Source organism: Cebus imitator, unplaced genomic scaffold, assembly GCF_001604975.1.
Source record: "Cebus imitator isolate Cc_AM_T3 unplaced genomic scaffold, Cebus_imitator-1.0 Scaffold432, whole genome shotgun sequence".
Classification (NCBI taxonomy): Eukaryota; Metazoa; Chordata; class Mammalia; order Primates; family Cebidae; genus Cebus; species Cebus imitator.
This window is the reverse complement of record NW_016107747.1, coordinates 1,036,859-1,057,228: the sequence shown is the minus strand read 5'-3', so window position 1 is coordinate 1,057,228 and position 20,370 is coordinate 1,036,859. Positions and strand designations below refer to the sequence as shown.

At 36.1% G+C, this 20,370-nt stretch overlaps 1 protein-coding gene across 10 annotated transcripts in view; it reads right to left on the bottom strand.

Annotated features, from left to right (window-relative positions):
- Positions 1-20,370, bottom strand: part of ATP2C1 (ATPase secretory pathway Ca2+ transporting 1) — a 172,204-nt gene that overhangs the window by 5,706 nt on the left and 146,128 nt on the right. For 5 of the 10 annotated variants that reach the window (XM_017510157.2, XM_017510159.1, XM_017510164.2 and 2 more), the window contains 8 exons: positions 17,809-17,859; positions 16,716-16,882; positions 14,688-14,756; positions 13,978-14,094; positions 13,056-13,203; positions 12,430-12,525; positions 11,182-11,323; positions 9,515-9,639 (listed from right to left, as the gene is read on the bottom strand). In XM_017510157.2, coding sequence (XP_017365646.1) covers positions 9,515-9,639; positions 11,182-11,323; positions 12,430-12,525; positions 13,056-13,203; positions 13,978-14,094; positions 14,688-14,756; positions 16,716-16,882; positions 17,809-17,859 — 915 coding nt within the window. Of the gene's footprint in view, positions 1-9,514; positions 9,640-11,181; positions 11,324-11,563; positions 12,331-12,429; positions 12,526-13,055; positions 13,204-13,977; positions 14,095-14,687; positions 14,757-16,715; positions 16,883-17,808; positions 17,860-20,370 lie in introns of those variants that run through there. The other 5 variants (XM_017510158.2, XM_017510162.2, XM_017510165.2 and 2 more) reach the window with 2 other exon arrangements.

Here is a 20,370-nt window from a genome sequence, read left to right as displayed (position 1 = left end):
AAGAAGTGTGTTTAGCAGCATAAAGATTAAGACAACGTGAGACCAGAGTTGCCACAGGTAAGAGCAGAATTTTGCAGAGGCAAAGGAGATCAACACTATCAAATATGGTGACGAGAGATGGGCAGGAATGTAAGAATATTACAGCAACTCCAGCAGTAGCCACACTGGAAAGGGTAGAAAAGTACCAAGAGAATTTCAATGTGCAGCCAAGCTCAACCTCAGAAAACAATGAAAAAAGACTAGAAGGAATTATCCCCATGTGAGTACCGATATCCCCCTTCAGCCCCTTTTCCTATTTTCAAAGCGTTTTCTATAGTGTTTTCAAAGCTCAGTTTGAAAGAGCCTGTGGCATGTTTAAAGACAGAAAAAGGTGAAGAGCAGATATTACCATTTCCTAGGAATTTCCTCTTCCTTCTACTACCAGGGTTATAACTTGGCCCTACTCCATAATCCTAAGGAGACCAAACCCAGTTTTCCTCTTAGCAAGGTTGCCAGATTTCACCAGGTGCTGCTTTCTACCACAAGCTGTTTGGCTGGTTGGCATACCATGAACCTGACCAACACTTAGAAAGCAGTCACTACCAAGACCAGAAGAAAAAAGATCACTTCCATAAAAGAATAAACTTTCAGTAGTGCCTGACTCAAAATGTGATATTGTATTTTCAGTGAGATAGATGTGGGGTACTTGGTATTTATCTCATAATGTCGTTTAATGACACATTTCAGTCATCACAGCTGAAAGCAATGCTGCACCTTGTACCAATTTGAGATTAACTACTGCTCTTGAACAAATGTATTAGAAACATGCCACCCTACTTTCAGCAACAGTTTTCTGAGCCATACAGGATAAGGTGCTTTTGGATTTCTTTCCAGAAGTGTGAATAATGCTAAATTCAAGTCCATCCAGCTATAAAAATTTTAAGATGAGAACTTCATGTTGAGGAAGAAAGTTTTAAAATTCAAAAAGCATGACTGCACCAGGCCATATACCAGTCTGTTAAAATGGTAGAAATAAATGAATAATACATGAAGAAATATTTCTAGCTACTTTCACTGGATTCTGTTTTTATGGAGAGAAATCAAATTAAAAATGAACATGTTACAATGCACATGCAATCTCTTCTATTCCTGCTACTCTTGATAATATTCTATTTATTTGGTTAAAATAGCTATGTCTTTCGCTCAAAATATATTTTTATATTTATGTATACATGCACATATATAGTCAACATTTGCTATCTGTGGGGACTATGCAAGTATGTTTTGGTTTAGAATGTTCTGAGAAAATGAGTTAGTGAGTTTATTTTTCCCCTAAGACTGAGCTGTTAGGATATTTTGGTTTCTACTATTACTAAATGACTTCTCTAAGCAAGGTAATATCCTTTGGCCTATTCAGATTAAGTTTATTTCTCTGGGTTTGTACAACTAATAGGAGGGAAACCTCCACTTCTCTTGTGCATCCAAGAGGGTAGGAGTGAGCCCATCAACCAGACAGGAGCAGACTGCTTCACATGGATAAAAAAATGGGTGAGCAGAGAGAGAGATGGGAAGCACATTTCAGATGGGACAGCAAATCACAACACTCCACCTGCTATAAGAACAAGAAGTCTTGATAATGAGATGGGACTGATTAACAGCTGGCATGTCTTTCTGGTTGATCATGTTCTAACAACAGTCTGACACACTGACTTTCGCTACGTGGGAGCCTTGGTGGAGACTCAGAGTAGTTACTGACATCAAATTGGCTACCAAGTGCATCTATTCCAGTGAGAATACACTTTTGGGAGATTGGAGGGTAGAGAAAATTGACACCAATTCTTTTTTGGTCCACTGAATACAAAGCACAGGCCTATTTACCTTTTTTTGAATATCTAAATGAGTAGGCAAACTTTTTCTACAAAGGGCTAGATAGTAAATATTTTAGGCTTTGCAGGCCATGAAGTCTCTTGCAACTGCTCACCTTTGCTGCCATATCACAACAGTGGCAATAAACAATGTTATAAATAGATGTGGGTAATTGTGTTCTAATAAAACTATATTTTACAAAAACAGGCAACAGGAGAATTTGACCTGCATGGCATTTTTTTTTTTTTTAAGACAGAGTCTTGTTCTGTCGCCCAGCCTGGAGTGCAGTGGCACGATCTTGGCTCACTGCAACCTCCACCTCCCAGGTTCAAGCAAATTCTCTGTTTACTCTGCAAACTTTTTCTTTTTGTTTTCCCGTTTTCTTTTTTTTTATTTTTTTTTTTTGTTTCTTTACACATTTCTTTTTTTTTTTTGAGACAGAGTCTTGTTCTGTCGCCCAGCCTGGAGTGCAGTGGCACAATCTCAGCTCACTGCAGCCTCCACCTCCCAGGTTCAAGCAAATTCTCGTTCTCAGCCTCCCAAGAAGCTGGGATTACAGGGATGTACCACCACGCCCCACAGATTTTTGTATTTTTAGTTTTGCCATGTTGGCCAGGCTGGTCTCGAACTCCTGGCCTCAAGGATCCCACCTACCTCAGCCTCCCAAAGTGCTGGGATTGCAGGTATGAACCACTGGGGCCATAGTTTCTACACCAAAACTAAATTAAAGGTCTGTGTGGGTGAGTTAAACAAGATTAAATTAAACTGTTTCCCTAACTTGTAATACCTCTAGCTGATGCATGGACCATCCAACCATCCAGACCCGCTCCATATAGAAAGATGCTTACAAAATATAATGCAATACTATTATGCAACCACACGGATGATTATGAAACAGGAACATTAATTAAAATGTACCAATTCATAGCTTCTTAAAATTAATCTAATAATGCTTAAATGTAAAGTTTGTCATGTCTTTCCTAGCAGACATACATTTTCTACACAATCACCTATTTGGCTGGGGCCTCCAAGGAAAATGTTTTGTTAAGACGCACATACCATGCTGTTTCATAGTATGCTTGTCAGATGCAGACTTGATGAAAAAGAGCAAATGGTCCAGGCATTATATGGTATTTCATTTATGACCATAAGATGACACCAAGTTGTCATTTGTCAACTAAACGGCACTTATCACAGAGAAAACTTTAATAGAAAATTCTTTAATATAGTTGAGAATATTAATAATTTTTTTAAAAAACTGTATTAAAAGGCACATTTAGTTCAAAAGCTTTAAATCCAGAGCCCAAAAATGAATCTCTGGAACTTATATACAACAATTTGCCCAATTTCTGGCATTGAGTGCTCATAACACGAGGTGTGGTTTCTACTCAAAAGGGTTACTAAGTAGAGTAATGCAATTATTGCTTAAGAAATAATGGTGCTGGGGCAACCTTGGGTTAAATATGAAAAGAAGTTATCAGGCCTAAAAGCCATGAAGCCACCACAGAAATGTGGGCCTTTATCAGTATATCTGTCAGTTTGGCCAGATTTGATTACAATGGGATAGGAATAGCAAAGTCAGATATGTACAATGACCTGCACATGAAACACCTGGAGCAGCTGTGCAAGTACATGCTGTTACTACATCATACATGCTCAAGTGTACATGAGAACACCAGCAGATTTACATTAGAAAAGGATTTCTAAGGATAAAAACTAATGGCTCAAATAATTGTTTTCACTTTTCTCCCCAAACTTTGACACTTGATTTTGAATGAAAGAGAGTATACCAAATTTCTGTTTGGATTTATCAACAAAGTATTTTGAACTTAAATTTTTAATGCTTTCTAAAAAATAAAATCCCACAATTTTATATGCAAACTTATTGCTACATTTAAAGAGTGTTTAACAAGAAATTAGGCTCACACTTATAATCCCAGCACTTTGGGAGGCCAAAGCATGCAGACTGTTTGAGCCCAGACCAGCCTGGGCAACATGGCAAAACCCAATCTCTATAAAAAATACACAAAATTAGCTAGGCATGATGGCAGGCACCTGCAGTCCCAGCTACTCAAGAGGCTGAGATAGGAGGATCACTTATGTCCAGGCTGCAGTGGGCCATGATCACACCACAGAGCGACACCCTGTCTCAAACGAAAGAAGAGTACAAGAAACTGTACCACACACACACACACACACACACACACACACACACACACACAACCCCCAACACTATAGAAGTATGAAAAGGCTATCCTCACTGGCATTTCACTGGGCTTTGAAGTAGAGGTAAAATTTCTGATTCTCAAACTTGCGACCGAGAAAAAAGGATTTCAACTTAAAATAACACTGTCCAAAATGATCTGGAAGTGGACTGTACTGGAGCACTGTGTGGGATATGAGACTAGAAAGGCCAAAAGAATTGTTAGTAAAATTTTCAAAAATAAACAGGCTGGGCATGGTAGCTCATGCCTTTAATCCTAGCACTGTGGGAGGCTGACGCGTGTGGATAACCTGAGGTCAGGAGTTCGAGACCAGCCTGACCAACATGGTTAAACCCTGTCTCTACTAAAAATGCAAAAATTAGCTGGGCATGGTGGCACATGCCTATAATTCCAGCTACTCAGGAGGCTGAGGCAAGAGAATAACTTGAACCCGGGAGGCAGAGGTTGCAGTAAGCTGAGATCACGCCACGGCACTCCATCCTGGGCGACAGAGCAAGACTCCATCTCAAAAAAACAACATTGTTTTCTACTCTTCTGCCATAATTACTCATTTAGAGTAAGTAGCTGTTTTCTAATGGTAATGTCATTTACTCATTGGCGTTTCCTCATGTGGCATACCTTAAGCTATATGGCTCTTTGACACACACATAAACACACACACACTCTCACCTCTTAGAAAGTGTCTTACTGCGAGTATCAACAAAAGTGCTACCAATAATTCAGATTGGTGTTTTCCAGTCAGTAACCTTAATAAAAGATTCACTATTAATATTCTGTAACAAAGGAGATTGAAATACTTTTATCTTGTCCTTCTAATTTTGAATTTATACAACTCTTTGCTGATTAATAACTATACTAAAGGGAAATTTTTAAAGAAAATCTTATTCTGTCAAAGCTGAGTCGACTTTCACTTATTGCTTAATTTAACACACAAAAAAATGGATGCTTTCTACTAGCTTATAATTAGCCACTGATTTAATTGATTCTGTGCTTTAGTAACTTGGCATCTAACACATCCACTGGGAAATCCCAAGAACATCACAAGCTTTACATTTCAAATGGACCTGTGTCCCACTAAACCCTGCTTAGCTTAGGTTCTTCTGCCACTAGCTCTATTATTCAAGCCAAAGGCCACAGACTAGTTATCTTTTCCATTTTCCTTTTCTCCTGTCCAGTCATGTCAGTGCTCTCAGAAGATACAAATTCAAGGCTGGACGCAATGGTTCACACCTAATCCTAGCAATTTGGGAGGCCAAGGCTGATGGACCGCCTGAGCTTAGGAGTTCAAGACTGAAACCCTGCCTCTACCAAAAATACAAAAAATTAGCCAGACATGGTGGTGTATACCTGTAATCCCAGCTACTCAGGAGGCTGAGGTGGGAGGACCACTTGATTCTGGGAGGTGGAGGCTGCAGTGAGCCAAGATCACACCACCGCACTCCAACCAGGGGGACAGAGTGAGACCCTATCTCAAAAAAAAAAAAAAAAAAAGAAGACAATTCAAATTCCATGCCTTTCTCTCCATACTGACTGCCACAGCTCAATCATCCCTTTACAGTACTTCTTAAGCTTCCTCAATTTTCTAATTGGTCTCCCAATTTGTCTTCACAACTGACCCTCTGTGCTTCCATTACCATGATGGAAAAATCCAAACTCACATCAAACTCTTGAAATGCCCTGGCATGCTACCAGACAAGTCAAATGTCTCTGTTTTCACCATTAGGTTCCTGCCTCTCTCTCCAACCCTTCACCCTGTACCTCTTTCCTTAACAGTGTCAAACTCCTTGTGGTTTTCACAGATTGCTTCTAGCCCCTACCACTACCACTGCAGAGGCTTTGCTATTTGGTTGCAATGTTCTACTGCTTCTCAGCTGGAGTTTCCCAACTTAAAATTTGACTCAGATGTCACTAGTTCTAGGAAATTTCTATGACAAATTTCTTTGAGGATCCCATGAAGTTATTTCTCTCATTCAGCTACTGTAGCATTCTGCACAGCATTTACTACCATACTGGATATATTTCACACTGGTCTCCAGAGCTGACTGAAAACTTCCTGAAGGCATGATACTATTTCTTTTTAAATCTAAACCTACAATGTTATGGACAATTATATCTACATTAATATTAGGGACTGGTTAACCATTATTCATTATCAACAATAACCAACTCTTAACAACCAAAACCCAAAATAACGTCGTCAAATAAGAGTTGATAGTTCAAGTGCTAACTCAAGGCAGCTTAACCATCAGGGTGATCTGTCCCTCCAGTCATATACTAGTTAGGATGAATATTTATCCGTACCACAAATCAGCTGCTGTTTGGATTGCAGGAGCTCAGTCTTAAAAAGCGCTTCAAAGGTTTTTTGCTATAAAAATGTTTTATTAGGCCAAACTACTTACTATGAAAATGCTTTAAAATGCAGCAGGAGGAGATATAAAGACTCAAAGAAGTGTGTAGTGACAATGGCTATCAGAACACACTAAAGAATCCACACTGCTTCCCCACTTTACCTAGAAAAGGAAGCTTCTAGGCTACCTCCTCCTCCTTTGCCAATGTCAAGGAAACATGGGGTGAAATGTGCGCTGGACTCATTTTAAACTATGTGTATTTTTAAAGCAAATGTGCAAAGATCACTATCTACTTTCTTAAAACAGCTTATTAGCAGTTATATCCCCTGCTATCTGTGTTCATGTGCTCCCATAGGGCAGGAATGCCATCCTCATTCTATTTCTAGCACACTCCAGGTACTAAATAAATATTTAATGAAAAGATAACCAGTTCATCATCTAACTTTATGGGTGAGTCATATATGGAAGTAAAATTGCACATGAATTGCCAAGTGACAGAGGCAGAAAGCAAGGTAAAATTAATTAAGGTTTCTAAATATCATGTTTATTGTTTGCCTCCAATTCATTTCAGTGAGAAACTATTTTTAAGTATGACCAATACATTCTTTACTTATGTAGTATATCAAAAAGACCAAAACTTAAGTGATTTCAAAAAGACTACCAATGTAGAAGACATACCCTACGCGTGGGTATGACAGGTAAATAATGTGTCTTATTCTTGTGAGGGCAGTTACTCCTATATAAATAAAGCCTGTATCCTGAAAGGGGAGGTTCTTTGGGTTGCATGGTTTCACTTTTGTTTCATCTCTGGGTCATGCAATGTCCGGCACAAATGTGACAGAACATGTTCAACCTTGTTCTGTGTGGCCAGTTTTGATCATTTCAGAATGACCTACCTAATCAGTGAATTAAGTTCTTTTCTTTTCTTCCCTGATGTTTAGCCATTATGGGACCAAGTAGCTTCGTAGGGTAGTCTAACAGGGAAAAGCATCAAATAAGGTAGTATTGCTAGGGACTCTAGCAAGTCCTAGGATTAGGAAATGGGGTAAATATTTAAAATTTAGATACCAACACATTTCAATCATCCATGTCAACTTGGATTAATATATTATGGAAAACTGCGATCTGGGTCAGTACTGTACTTCAGTTTCTTTTTAAATCATACAGATTCTGTGTACTTCGAGTTCTCCAGCAACCATATGGATAGTTTTAATTTCAGTTATCTTCAGCATCCATATGGATAATTTTAATGCTAATAGTCCCCCCACTGGGATGTCATTAACTTAAGAAATCATTTTTATTTGTATAGTTCAAAAAACAATGTATAGGCACATTTATTTCATTCAAGTCATAATCTGAACCTAAAATGCAAAGCAAAAGATTAACGTGCATTTAATATGTATTTCAAGTCTTTGTAACAGAGAAGAAAAATCATTACAAAATTCGGGTATGAGGCATCAAGTCACTAATGATAGAGTTGATTAGACATGGTTTCCATGTTCCATCTAATGACATGGAACAATGCACATGTGACAATTTAGCCTTAAAGGGTTAAGTAGAATAAACTGTAGGCAGCCCCTTAAACTCAACTGTCTCAGTATCAAGGACTCAAAGAATAGGTATTTTCCCTGTCAATGACAGTATTGCAGTGCTAACACTTGCAGCTTAATATTGGATAAAAGCTAAAGAGTGATTTATCCTGACAGATTATAAAATACAAAATGTATTAGCTTCAAGAAGGATTAAACCTGTAAGAATTGGGACCCATTTCTGTTTATAGATATAAATATTCAACAGAAGAATAACTTTCTAATTTTAAATTTCTGGCCCACATACTCAAAACAAATGACCTATACCTCATCAAGCTTTTATGAAAACTGATGGCATTACACACAAAATCCATCTATTTCCCTAGCATGTCCAATGAAACAAAAAAAAAAGGTACGGAACACATGATGGAAGTAGAAGGAACAGACTCAGATTTGTGCTAAAATCTAGGCCAAAGAACCTTCCGATGCACACAGAGTAAGGCCAGCAAAAAATCTTCCACATATACTCTGGTTCATATACCATCTGTTTGGGTTTGGGGACTTTTTGTTCTTTAAGTACAGTAGCCTATACTTCCTAAGAAATATGATTAGAAACATACATAACAGTAAAAATAAATACAATTACTTAGCTGAGGTATTTGGATTTATATTTAGAGGATGACAAAATGATATTTGACCATGTATGTAGTTATATTTAACTCAAAAAGGAAGACATGTTAATATAATTTATTATAAACTTCAACCCAATCAGTCTTAAATGTTTTTGACTCTACGACTAAGTGTTAATTACAGACACTGTTACCCTAGAATGCCACTTGATAGCCCTGCATTAATTCTGCTATACCAAAGACATACCTTTTTAAAAAAAATAAAAATAAAAGCAACCATTTACACTTACTAAGAAAAACAAAAAATTTACTTCAAATTGTAGTATAGGCTTTTCAATCACAAAAAGAAAGAAAAGAACAGTGATCTGACAGTGGTCACATCCTGTGCAAAAAAACTTGATACAAAAATGGTAGCACATGGTATCTGAGACAGGAAAAAGAAAATACAGTAGCTGAAATATGGCACTCCTGGGAATTAACTTCTAAACCAAATAGAAAGCCTCTGAAATGATTAAATTTATTTGTGTATTAGTAAGAAAGCCCCACCACCATAAATAGTACAATATTTAAAAATAAAAAAAAATATATCTATCTAAGATAGATAGTGTATTTATACTGTTAGACTTCTTTAAGTGCAGAAGGTGGTTCAGGTTTTGACTGTTTTGTAATTAAATAACTGACCATATGCTTTATAAAGTTTCACTCAATCACAAAAGCCAATTTAAATCAAGGAATATGATATCAAAGTTGCATAATTTCATTTGGGACTGCCAGCAGGTTAAAGTCTCAAATCAAGTCTTTAACATTAATGTTCATTTTTAGTCAACGAATAGTTAAAAGGTTCTCAAATCTTCATATCCTCTTCAACTTGCCCTTCTAAATGATCCTCAGACTGCCATTCCTAGTTTGCAAATAAAATAATGCAATATGCATCATACTTCAAGAAAAGATGATGATGTCGAACTAACATGCTTCTGGATCTTTTCCCTGCTCCTTTCAACCTTCTTTATAATTTCTGCCACTATGCACACTGATGAGGTGAGACCCAAAAGAAACAACAGATCTGCAAGAGAAAATAAGTTGGGTTTTACATTTCTTTGAAATTTACAATTGCAAAAGTTAATATCTTACATTTTTCAAGCATTTACCACAGCTTATTATTATTATTATTTTTTTTTAGTAGTCTTGCTCTGTTGCCCAGGATGGAGTGCAGTAGTGTGATCTCAGCTCACTGCAACCTCTGTCTCCTGGGTTTAAGCAATTCTCGTGCACAAGCCTCCTGAGTGGCTGGGATTACAGGCATATACCACCATGCCTGACTAATTTTTGTATTTTTAGTAGAGATGGAGTTTCACCATTTTGGACAGGCTGGTCTCAAACTCCTGACCTCAAGTGATCTGCCTGCCTCTGCCTCACAAAGCACTGGGATGACAAACGTAAGCGATGGTGCCTGGCCACCACAGCTTTTAAATACATTATTTCACAACTATTCCATAAGGCAGGCATAATCACTCTCAATTAAAAATAAAAACATGCAAACTCAAAGGTATTAAATGATTTATCCAAAGTCATACCACTGGGAAAGGCAGCAGCCAGAATTAGAACCCAAGTCCTCTGACTATTTTCCCTGAAACCTTCTGTGGCTTGCCTTTAACAGTAACACCAAAAAAAGGAGTTTTTTTTATTTCACAGATCACATAGTCCTTTAAAAACGTACTGTCTCAGCAGTAGTAGCCAATTTGAATGAAAATGTCTATGTGAAGATTAAAAATTTGACATTAGTATGTTCTATTTCAAAGCGCAGAAGACTCTTTACAATAGTATCCACTCAATTCTTATTTACTGCTTGAAAAATTGCAGATGTTTCATTAAAACGCCATTTTTTTAAAAAGGAGAATTGAATATGGAATTAAAATACTGAAATTCAACTAGCTCAATTTTAAGGTAAATTTTAACTTACAGAAAACAATGCAGGGACACTGTAAAACTCATTTTCATAAATAAGAACGCAAGGACAGCATTACTGTCAAATACATTATTCCTCATAATTACATAGGAAAACTAATTTTTAAATGCACTGTATTATACATTTAATAAATGATAACGTAAAAATAATGTGTAATTTCCACATAGTCTTTACAAAACATTCTGCTATTCAGGTCAGACTGACATTTTGTGACACTAGACTGTACAAACAAGAAACAATAATGAAATTATTAGTTTACTGAAAATTCTAACTTTAAAAAAGAAACCAACTTGGTTTTCGGGGAGATTAAGTCTAGTTTTTTCTTCATACAAGATGGCACAGTACCTTAAAAAGTTATAAACTGTAATTACTCTATACCAGGTTTTGATTTGCTATGTTTCAGAATCACAAAATATGATTTTTATAACAATTGATAATCTATAAAAAAAGCAAAAACCAAAACCCTGGAGTTAGGAGAGTAATTCCCCTAAGCTTCCCCAAATGAAAAAATAGACTCTTTTTTCAAATCGAGAGTTACTTTTCTTATTTTTCTATTTTAAAAGAATTTTAAAATTAGAACACATTAGAAAATATGATTTTTCTAAAACAGGTAAATGAGAAAGATAACGTTTTCTTTACCCAGTATGCTTAGGCTCTCAGTCTGAAAAACCTTCTGAAGTGGAGGAAAGTAAATAACTAGTAATTGTCCCATGATGGATCCAAGAACTGCATAGCAAAACATTTTATTACTGCAGAGTCCAATCTCAAACACAGACTTGGTCTGTTGGCAGAGCAGAGAGTTCAATTATTACTCCTTGGTCACAGAAATAACTTCTTTATTATTATATTCACTTCCAATTTTTAATAAGCAGTATCACTTTAATCACTGAATTCTACAATGTCAATACCAATACTGTGAAATCTCAAATTTTACTGTTGTTTTGGAATAATTCAGATGGAATAAGAGTAAATATTAAAGTAGCTTTTATTAAGGGCTTGCTTAAAAAAGTGACACTATATAAATGAGACCACAGAAAGAAAAGAAATTTTCTTTTAACATCCCAAACATCAAGAAACTTTATTTGTATTTTGCTAAATCATTTCTAACCATTCACTAAGGTGGATAATCTAAAATCCTTTCTTGGAGAATGGACCTAATTATGTGTATACTGAAAAAGTAAAACCACTTTTCACAAAAAAATAAGTATTACAGCTTCTTCAAAAAATAGTCAATTAGTGAGAATTCACTGTACTTAGAAGTTCTAGCATGGCAAATGGTAATATAGTTAAGGACTCATAAAGTGCTTTAAAGCTGAAATGAATAGTCATGCCTCAAATGAAACTAGTTTTTAAGGACAATACGCTCTTAAAAAGCACCACAAAACTCTGGCCCATTATTTCCTAACAAAACACTTAGACCAAGAAGCAGCAGTCACACCTTAAGATACAACAAGGGAAGTAAAGCAAATTAAAATGTCCTAAGCTTTGACACAATGACAGGAGTAATGGAAAAAAAATAGGCACAAAACTGCTCTTGCACTCCCAGCAATACTGTTTTCTAAAATGAGACTAATAACATCTTAACAGAACCTATGAGGTTTGTTCTATGATCAGATAATGTTAACCATGATCTATCTTATAGCTAAACCCAGATGACAACACCTAGGAATTATTAATACTTTTAGGTAGTAGTCAGACATAAAGCTTACCTCCTGCAAATGCCCCATCCTCATTGTGGCCAATGGCACATGTTTATAAGAAGGCTGTGTCTGGGGCTGTAATCCGTGGCTACAAAATTAAGCAAAGCTAAAAACCCATAATCTTTGCCTACTTATTAGAAAGTACTCTACTCAAGTGAGGCAATCAACTAAGAGCACCTAAACATACCTGGGATCTGGAACTTAGCGCATTGAACATGTCAAAAAACACAAAGCATGTGAAGGTCATTGTTGTGTCTCGAGGTGTAATCACATTGTCTCGCAGCTGTTAAGAGGTAATAACAAAACTACTTTTCAGTGGCTGAATTTAATGGACAAATAGGGTGGCTTTTTAAAAAATACAAACATTTTCTTTCCATTAGGAAGAAACACCTTTAGCATAACATATGAAACAAAAGCTACCTAAATTTTCTATAAATCACATAGTGAAAAGTTGTAATCTACATAAGTAAAAAAAAATCTTCTCATTAACTATGTATTAAATATTAAAATACTGTTATTATTTTAAAATAAAGTGGCTATATGATATACTCAGATTTTCTAACTTCTCTCTAAATTTTCATGTATTTTTATTACATCTGATACTTCTCTGTAGATTTAATTATTCTAATAAATGAATCAATTAATTTATCCATAAAGATAGAAATCAAACTCTTATAAAATGTTTTTATCATATTCTTCACTAAAAGAGCTCCCTTAATGTCCCAGACTTCTGAGTAACACATCAAAATAACTAAGAATCCTATCATATATATAGAATTCATGTTAATATAGCAGCTTGTCCAGTGAATATACCTCACGCCAGAAGACAAACAAAGTCCCGCAAACAATGATTATTGATGAAACAAGTATTTTAAGTATCAAGTTTTTAGTTAAAATACTGTCTTTCCAGTTGCGAGGAGGTTTACGAATGACATCTTTATCCACTGGTTCTACTCCAAGGCTTAAAAACAAACAGAAAAATAAATTACTTTCAAGTTTTAAGGTTTGGATTTGTTACTTCCACAACCTCACTAACCTCAAGGATCCAGCAAACTAAATGCTTTCTTATGGAAACAAAATGTTGAATCATAAAGAAAACCTTGGCTATGATTATGCAAAAATAACCACTGATTTTGTCACTTTCCTCTGCAACTCATTTGTTTGGCACAGTTTGATAGGGGATAATCAACTTTCAAAAACGATCTAACTCATTTACATCTAAGTTTACTTATTTCAAATATGGTGTGAAATACATGACCTACTAACCAAATTTTGAAATATCTTTCATATAAAGAGGTTTTGACTAGGATGATTTGTTGGAGTGGCCAAATGACATCTATCACTCAACTACCCCATTATTATTAATTTTTTTAAAAAAGTTAAGATTCAGGTCTTAATACTTTCCCAAAGTTCTCTAAAACTGACAGCAGAACCTAGATAATAATACTGAACTCAGAAATTTCTCCATTATATCCAGTTCTTGGAAATAAAAAGCTTACTTCCTGAAGACAGAGACAGCACCTGTTCCTGATCTATTCTCAACCTTAGGCTAGGCATCTAACTGTGGAAAGTCTCAGATCTATGCTGCATGCACATTCAAAAAGAATAAATGATATACACACATCACACAATTTATAACAAAAATGTTAAAACATTTGCTGCAAAATTTTCCAACGCTGTCCATAAATCAAGTTTTAAAACTTAATTATCAGGGTATCTGATAAAAAATTCATACCTCTGAGCTGGGGGGCCATCCATAATAATATTGATCCACAAAATCTGCATGGCATTGAGAGGATTAGGAAAGTTCATTAATGTAGCCAATGAGATTAAAGTTAATGCTGCTATGCTCCTGTTGAAAAAGAGAGTCATGTAAAAATATCAGCATAGTAAATCTGTTGATTCTACAATACCACTTTTTTAGCATTTAAAAACCTCTTGTTACTACTATGCTTTTAAAGTAAGACTCTATTGCAAGTAACTCATTCTTCATTGAGGTGGACATTTTAAATCTAAGAGTATTTTAACAACGGATTTTCAAGATGTTTAGACAACGGCAACAAATGAAGAATTTTTAAATCTGCATGACAGTTTCAACAATATTTTGTAACTGTTTTTTGACTACACAATATCATTCTACTTTTGAAAAAAGATGCCAAGAAGAAACAATGAGATATGACTCATTCCTGACTTCATGAGCTATTAAATAAATCACAAAAGTGTATATATTTTGATGATGATACAGACATCTAATTGTAACATTTAAAACCTATTTATCATGCCATTTTAAATTTCAGAATACAACAAATTTTCTTTTTGGAAAACTGACATATGACCAATGCTCAGAAATATAAGGCAGAGAAATTTCTAGGCATTCTGCTAAAGTTTCACTTTTCATATAATTTATCTAGAAGACCCATGGTGACAAATTTCTTGCAAACTTACGTGCTCAGCTGGAATCTAACAAAATTTTTAATGTTATTATAAATCCCTTTACCCTCTTCAATTGCGGACCTGAAATTTAAAAAAGATGAAGTGAGAAAATATTATCATATAAAAATATATCTGTACTAAAACACTGTGGAGCTAATTTTGAAAGTAAATTTCCGGCTGGGCACTGTGGCTTGTGCCTGTAATCCCAGCGTTGGGAGGCCAAGGCAGACAGATCACCTGAGGTCAGGTGTTCGAGACCAGCCTGGCCAACATGGCAAAACCCGTCTCTACTAAAAATACAAAAAGCAGCCAGGTGTGGTGGCGCATGCCTGTAATTCCAGCTACTAGGGAGGCTGAGGCAAGAGAATTGCTTGAACCTAGGAGGCAGAGGTTGCGGTGAGCCGATATCACACTACTGCACTCCATCCTGGGCAACACAGTGAGACTCGGTCTCAAATAAATAAATAAATAAAATTTCCAACTAATACAACACAAGTATCAATATGGAAATATTTATTTTAACAAATATTTATTTTAAAGTCAAGCCTAAGTTCTACCTGAACTAATTTGTCACAGTATTAAAATTCTTATTCTGAAGAAGATATTTCAACATTAAAATCACATGTTGTCTCTCCACACAAGAAAATATCCTTCACATTCATAATAAATAAAATGATTATCTTTTTTTTTTTTTGGAGACAGGGTCTTGCTCTGCTGCCCAGGCTGGAGTGCAATGGCACAATCTTGGCTTACTACAGCCTCAACCTTCCAGGCTCCTGCAATTCTCCCACCTCAGCCTCCAGAGTAGTTGAGACCACAGGCGCACATCACCATTCCTAGCTAATTTTTTTTTTTTTATTGTTTGTATAGATGGGTTTTGACACGTTGCTGAGGCCTGTTTCGAACACCTGGGCTCAAGTGATTCACCCACCTTTGCCTCCCAAAGTGTTGGCATTGGGCTACCATGAGGTAGGTAGCTACCATGCCCAGCCTATGATTATCTTCTTCACCTTCCTCTAAGCTCATTTTTCTTAGAGGTACAAGATGTAGAGCAAAGGTTTAAAATAATGCATGTTAGGAATCAAGTGGCAATGAGGTATATAAGTTATAGAATTTAAGCTATGTGTTGCTCCTACATGTCAAGTAGATCACACGTTGCAGAGGAATTAAAGAAAGAATATGGTTTACAAGGATTCATATAAATTGCCTCATTCACTTAGCTGAATCTAGGAAGATCTATGTTTTTTTGATTAAGTTCCCATTATGTTCTAAGATTTCTATATAATTCTAATAATGGAAAGAAAAAACTCATATCCTTGCAAAAGCTTGGTAAATACTCTGAGTCCTGAGATCCCAAATGTTTCCCTGTAGGCCAAAACAGAGTAATAATGCAGCCTGGAACATATAATTAGAATTTATCACTAAACTCAGGTCATATAACAGGTAGCTACCAAAAAAAAAAAAATAAATGGGATTCATATGATCCTCACTGGAACATTGTGAAACTGACACCACCATGTATTCACTGGGGTCTTAAATCAATTGGAAACTGTGGCTGAAACAAATAAGCTATTTAAATTTAACAAACTGTAACACTAAATGAGAGCAACATGAATAATTACTGATAGAAAAAAAAAGCAGGTATGAATGTAAACTTCATAATTTTCAATATTTATTTAAAGGCCATAATGCATATTTCTAACTACCTGAATTTAAAATATGCTAAACTAAAGGCATATGCATATGCCTAACTGAAATAAAGGTCACTGCTATACCATCACATTAGGGCCCAGAAAAAGATGACATGTGGCTGGCACTTGGCAAATATTTCTTAAATGATGGTCCTGCCATTAACTATGCCTGTTCCAGCCACACAAATCATTTTCTTCAGAACTACATAATAGGCCATAAAATAGGATAATTAAGTTTACCTAATGTTTAAATACTGCTAATTCTTTTCCAGTTGAATTCTCTGTGGATGGGGGACAGGAAAAGATAGAGGAAGATTCTCTGATATGCATTTACTGAAACAAAACTTACATTATGGTTTGAAAATCATCATCCACTAGGATCATGTCTGCTGCTTCTTTGCAAACATCTGTACCAGTCTGGCCCATCGCGACTCCAATGTCTGCAGCCTTCAGAGCAACTGCATCATTTACTCCATCTCCTGTCATGGCTACAACTGAACCATTCTTCTGTAGAGACTAGAATAGGGCAGAGGACAGGGGAGAAGAAGGAATTCTGATAAAAATGTGGTTTCCATACAAAAGGATAAACAAATCCTCCCAAAATTTTTTCACATAATTAAGATTAGAAATAATATAGATCACCCATTTTTCAATAAACTTCAACAAATGGAGATCTCAGTAAGATAAAGCTTAGAAAAAGTTGCTATTAATATTCCTATCTGTGAGAACTGTATCTCTAAAGTCTGTTCTTCAAACAACTATACAGTGATTCTCAACTAGGGGCAATTTTGCCTCCCAAATGACATCTGATAATATTTGGAGACATTTTTGATTGTCATGATTTGGGGGATGTCACTAGCATCTAGCAACAACGGGCCAGGAATGCTGCTGAACATTCTGTAATATACTGAGCAGGCCTTCACAACAAGGAATTATCCAGTCCAAAATGTCAATAGTGCCAAGGCTGAGAAACTCTCAACTATACAATGGCTGGCTATCATAATTAATAACTTAAGTCCATTAACTACTGGATACTGTATCAGTCACTTTATATATATTTCACTATTTAATATAACCATAGCCTTTTAAGTATTGTTCACACTATCATTTACACTATTTTTCTTGCTATATTTATTTAGTTTCTAACTAATCACTGCTATTCACACTGGGATGATTTGGCTACGGGCCCCAGTCAGAACATTCTTTTATATTGTCTGTTTAAAGAAGGCTGTGTTTGCAGATACTTCATTCAAGTTTTCTTCTACATCTTCTTATACCAACTAAATTCTCTATTAGTGTTTCTATGTCAAGCTCTTACAAAACAACAACAACAACAACTGTACTTCTGACCTTGATGCTCTACTCTTTGTAATGCAAACATAAAGGTAAAGTAGGAGCATTTTGTATACAGAACTAAAACAATCTGATTCTTAAACACTCACCTTAATAATTTTCATCTTGTGCCTTGGGCTAGCTCTATAAAATACCGCAACCTGTTAAAATACAAGATACACTAATAATCTTCAATATTATGATTTCTATAGAATAACCGATGCATTTATAACTAATGATGAAAGACTGACCCATTTAAGCTGTATTTAATTTGCCACTGAGATCAAGCTTAAGCAATATGCCATGTTTGTTAAGACATTCATTTGCCAAAGGTACCACAGGAAATACAGAATACCTAAACAAGTCATCCAGTTTATAACATTATGTGTAAACTCTGAAGAGAAAACTGCCTTATTCTTGAAATGTTCCAGAGACAGAAAAAGGAAGAACTCTCTTGCATCTGGTTTCCTACTACACTTGCATAAAACTAAATCTTTTTCCCTTTGTTCTGTCTTCAGAAGTGATTAAAAAAAAAAAAAAAAAAAACAGCTGCTTCTCAATGTCTGTAGAGCATTTTTTACAGTGTCAAGTGTCTGCTCATTCTTTTACTCATTTCATTTGTACCTCTTTTCACTGTACCTCTAAATTTTACTCATTTCACTGTGCCTCTAAATTGCTTATATGATTTTTTCTCTCCAAAATACATATTTAATCCTTTTTTCTGACCCCATCTCCTGGTCTCCTGAAATCCTTTCATTGTGTCCCAAAAAATCTCCCGTATTTCTGATTCTTTTTCATTTTGCTCTAACCTAGTGTTTTCACAAAACACTGCCATCCCTATAACCTCCTCAAATAGTACCACTAGGGGAGCCTGGAAGTGGAGCACAGTATCCTCTATTCACCCTTCATGAAACCACAGTTTTGAATGTCAGATGAGACTACACTTGTCACTAACTGCAGCATTCACTGCTCCAGAGTTCACTATCCCTCATTTCACAATGATTTTAACTTCTGCCTCATTGTCATGTCACTCTCTCCAACAATATTTACAAGTTACGGTGATTTCAATACACATAATGCAGCATTATTTTCCTTCCTCTCCTAGAGGATTAGTTCATATTATTTTTCTCTCCTTTTATCTCTAATCCATCCCCTTTCTCCAGCCTCCTTCTCAGCCAACCACCTTGCTTCCTACTTTGGAGCAATCAGATTCAGAAGAGAATTTCCACAATTCCTCACACCCGGCATCTATACCCAGGCACTACTCTTCTCTGGTTTTACTACAGATGAACTGAATATGTGTCCACTGCAGGTCAAATATTCTACCTTCTTACCAATTGATATCATTACTCCAGAAATTCTCCTCCCTTCTGTGCCAAAATGTTTTCCTCACTGCTACATCTTTACCATCAGTATACAAGCCTGTTGTCCCTTCCACATAAAAAAGAAAAACCACTTCTCTTCCTTTCCCATTTCAGTTGCCACCCTTTCCCCTTTTTTTCATTTTTTTTTTAAATGGAAGAAAAAGCATGTTTGTATACTGATGGTAAAATGCAGCAGCAAGGAAAAAATTTTGATACAGAACAGGGAGGATTTGATATAGGAACAGCGAGGATTTTTGGTGACCTCCTCAGAAAGTTGCCTGTGCTTGCTGTCTCTCATTCTCTCTGAATCCATCCCAATCATGTTATCACAACTGCAGTGAAAACACGATTCATGACTATCAAAGACCCTCACCACCACCACCACATTGCTAATGCCTACAGTCATTTCTCATCTCACTTAACCTCTCAGCAGCACCCTAGCATTTTACTAGGGTGATTACTCCCTCCTGAAACATCATCTTCCCTTGGAAGATGTTTCCCTGAAACATCATCTTCCATTGGCTTCCACCACCATGGATTTTTATCTTAAGCCCAGATATCTCTTCTGAAATCCAGACCACCAAAACTAATTCCCATCCCTACTCCACATTTCCTCTTAGATGTCTCAATCTTGCCCCTTCCTATCCTCTGCTAATGAAAAGTACATATTTGCAGTTGCTCAGGCTTCACATTTTGGAAACCATCCTTAATTCCTCCTTTTTTCTTACGTGCCAACAAGGAGTCTGACAGTGAATCTTGTTGACTCCACTCACAAATACATCCAGAATTCAACCACCTTACTCCAAAACCACAGCCAATGCTCTGCGCCAATACTGCCAAACTGATTTTCTTATTTATGTCCTAGTTTCCTGCAGTCAATCTGCAACATAGTAGCTAGAGTGGCAGTATTAAAACAGAAGATCACCTGTCTCTTCTGCTCAAAACCCTCAAATGATTACCCAACTCTCTCAGAACAAATGCCAAAGTCCTTTTTTATTATCTACCATCTCCCTCATGAAGTGCACACCTCACTGTATTCCTATCATTAATCTTTTCCTGACTCAACTACACTGGCCTTCTCATTGTTCCTTACACATGCCAGTCTCCGCCCTTGTCTGGAATGCTCTTTCCTCAGATATAACATGGGTCCCCCTTCTGTCAAATAGTACCTTCTCTCAGTGAGGCCTTCCCTAGTCATACTACCTAAAAATTTCAATCTCCTTCTCTAATCATTCAAATTTTGACATTTTTCTAGGGGAAGGGTGCTCTTAAGCACTTATTTAACATAACATATATTCATTTATCTTC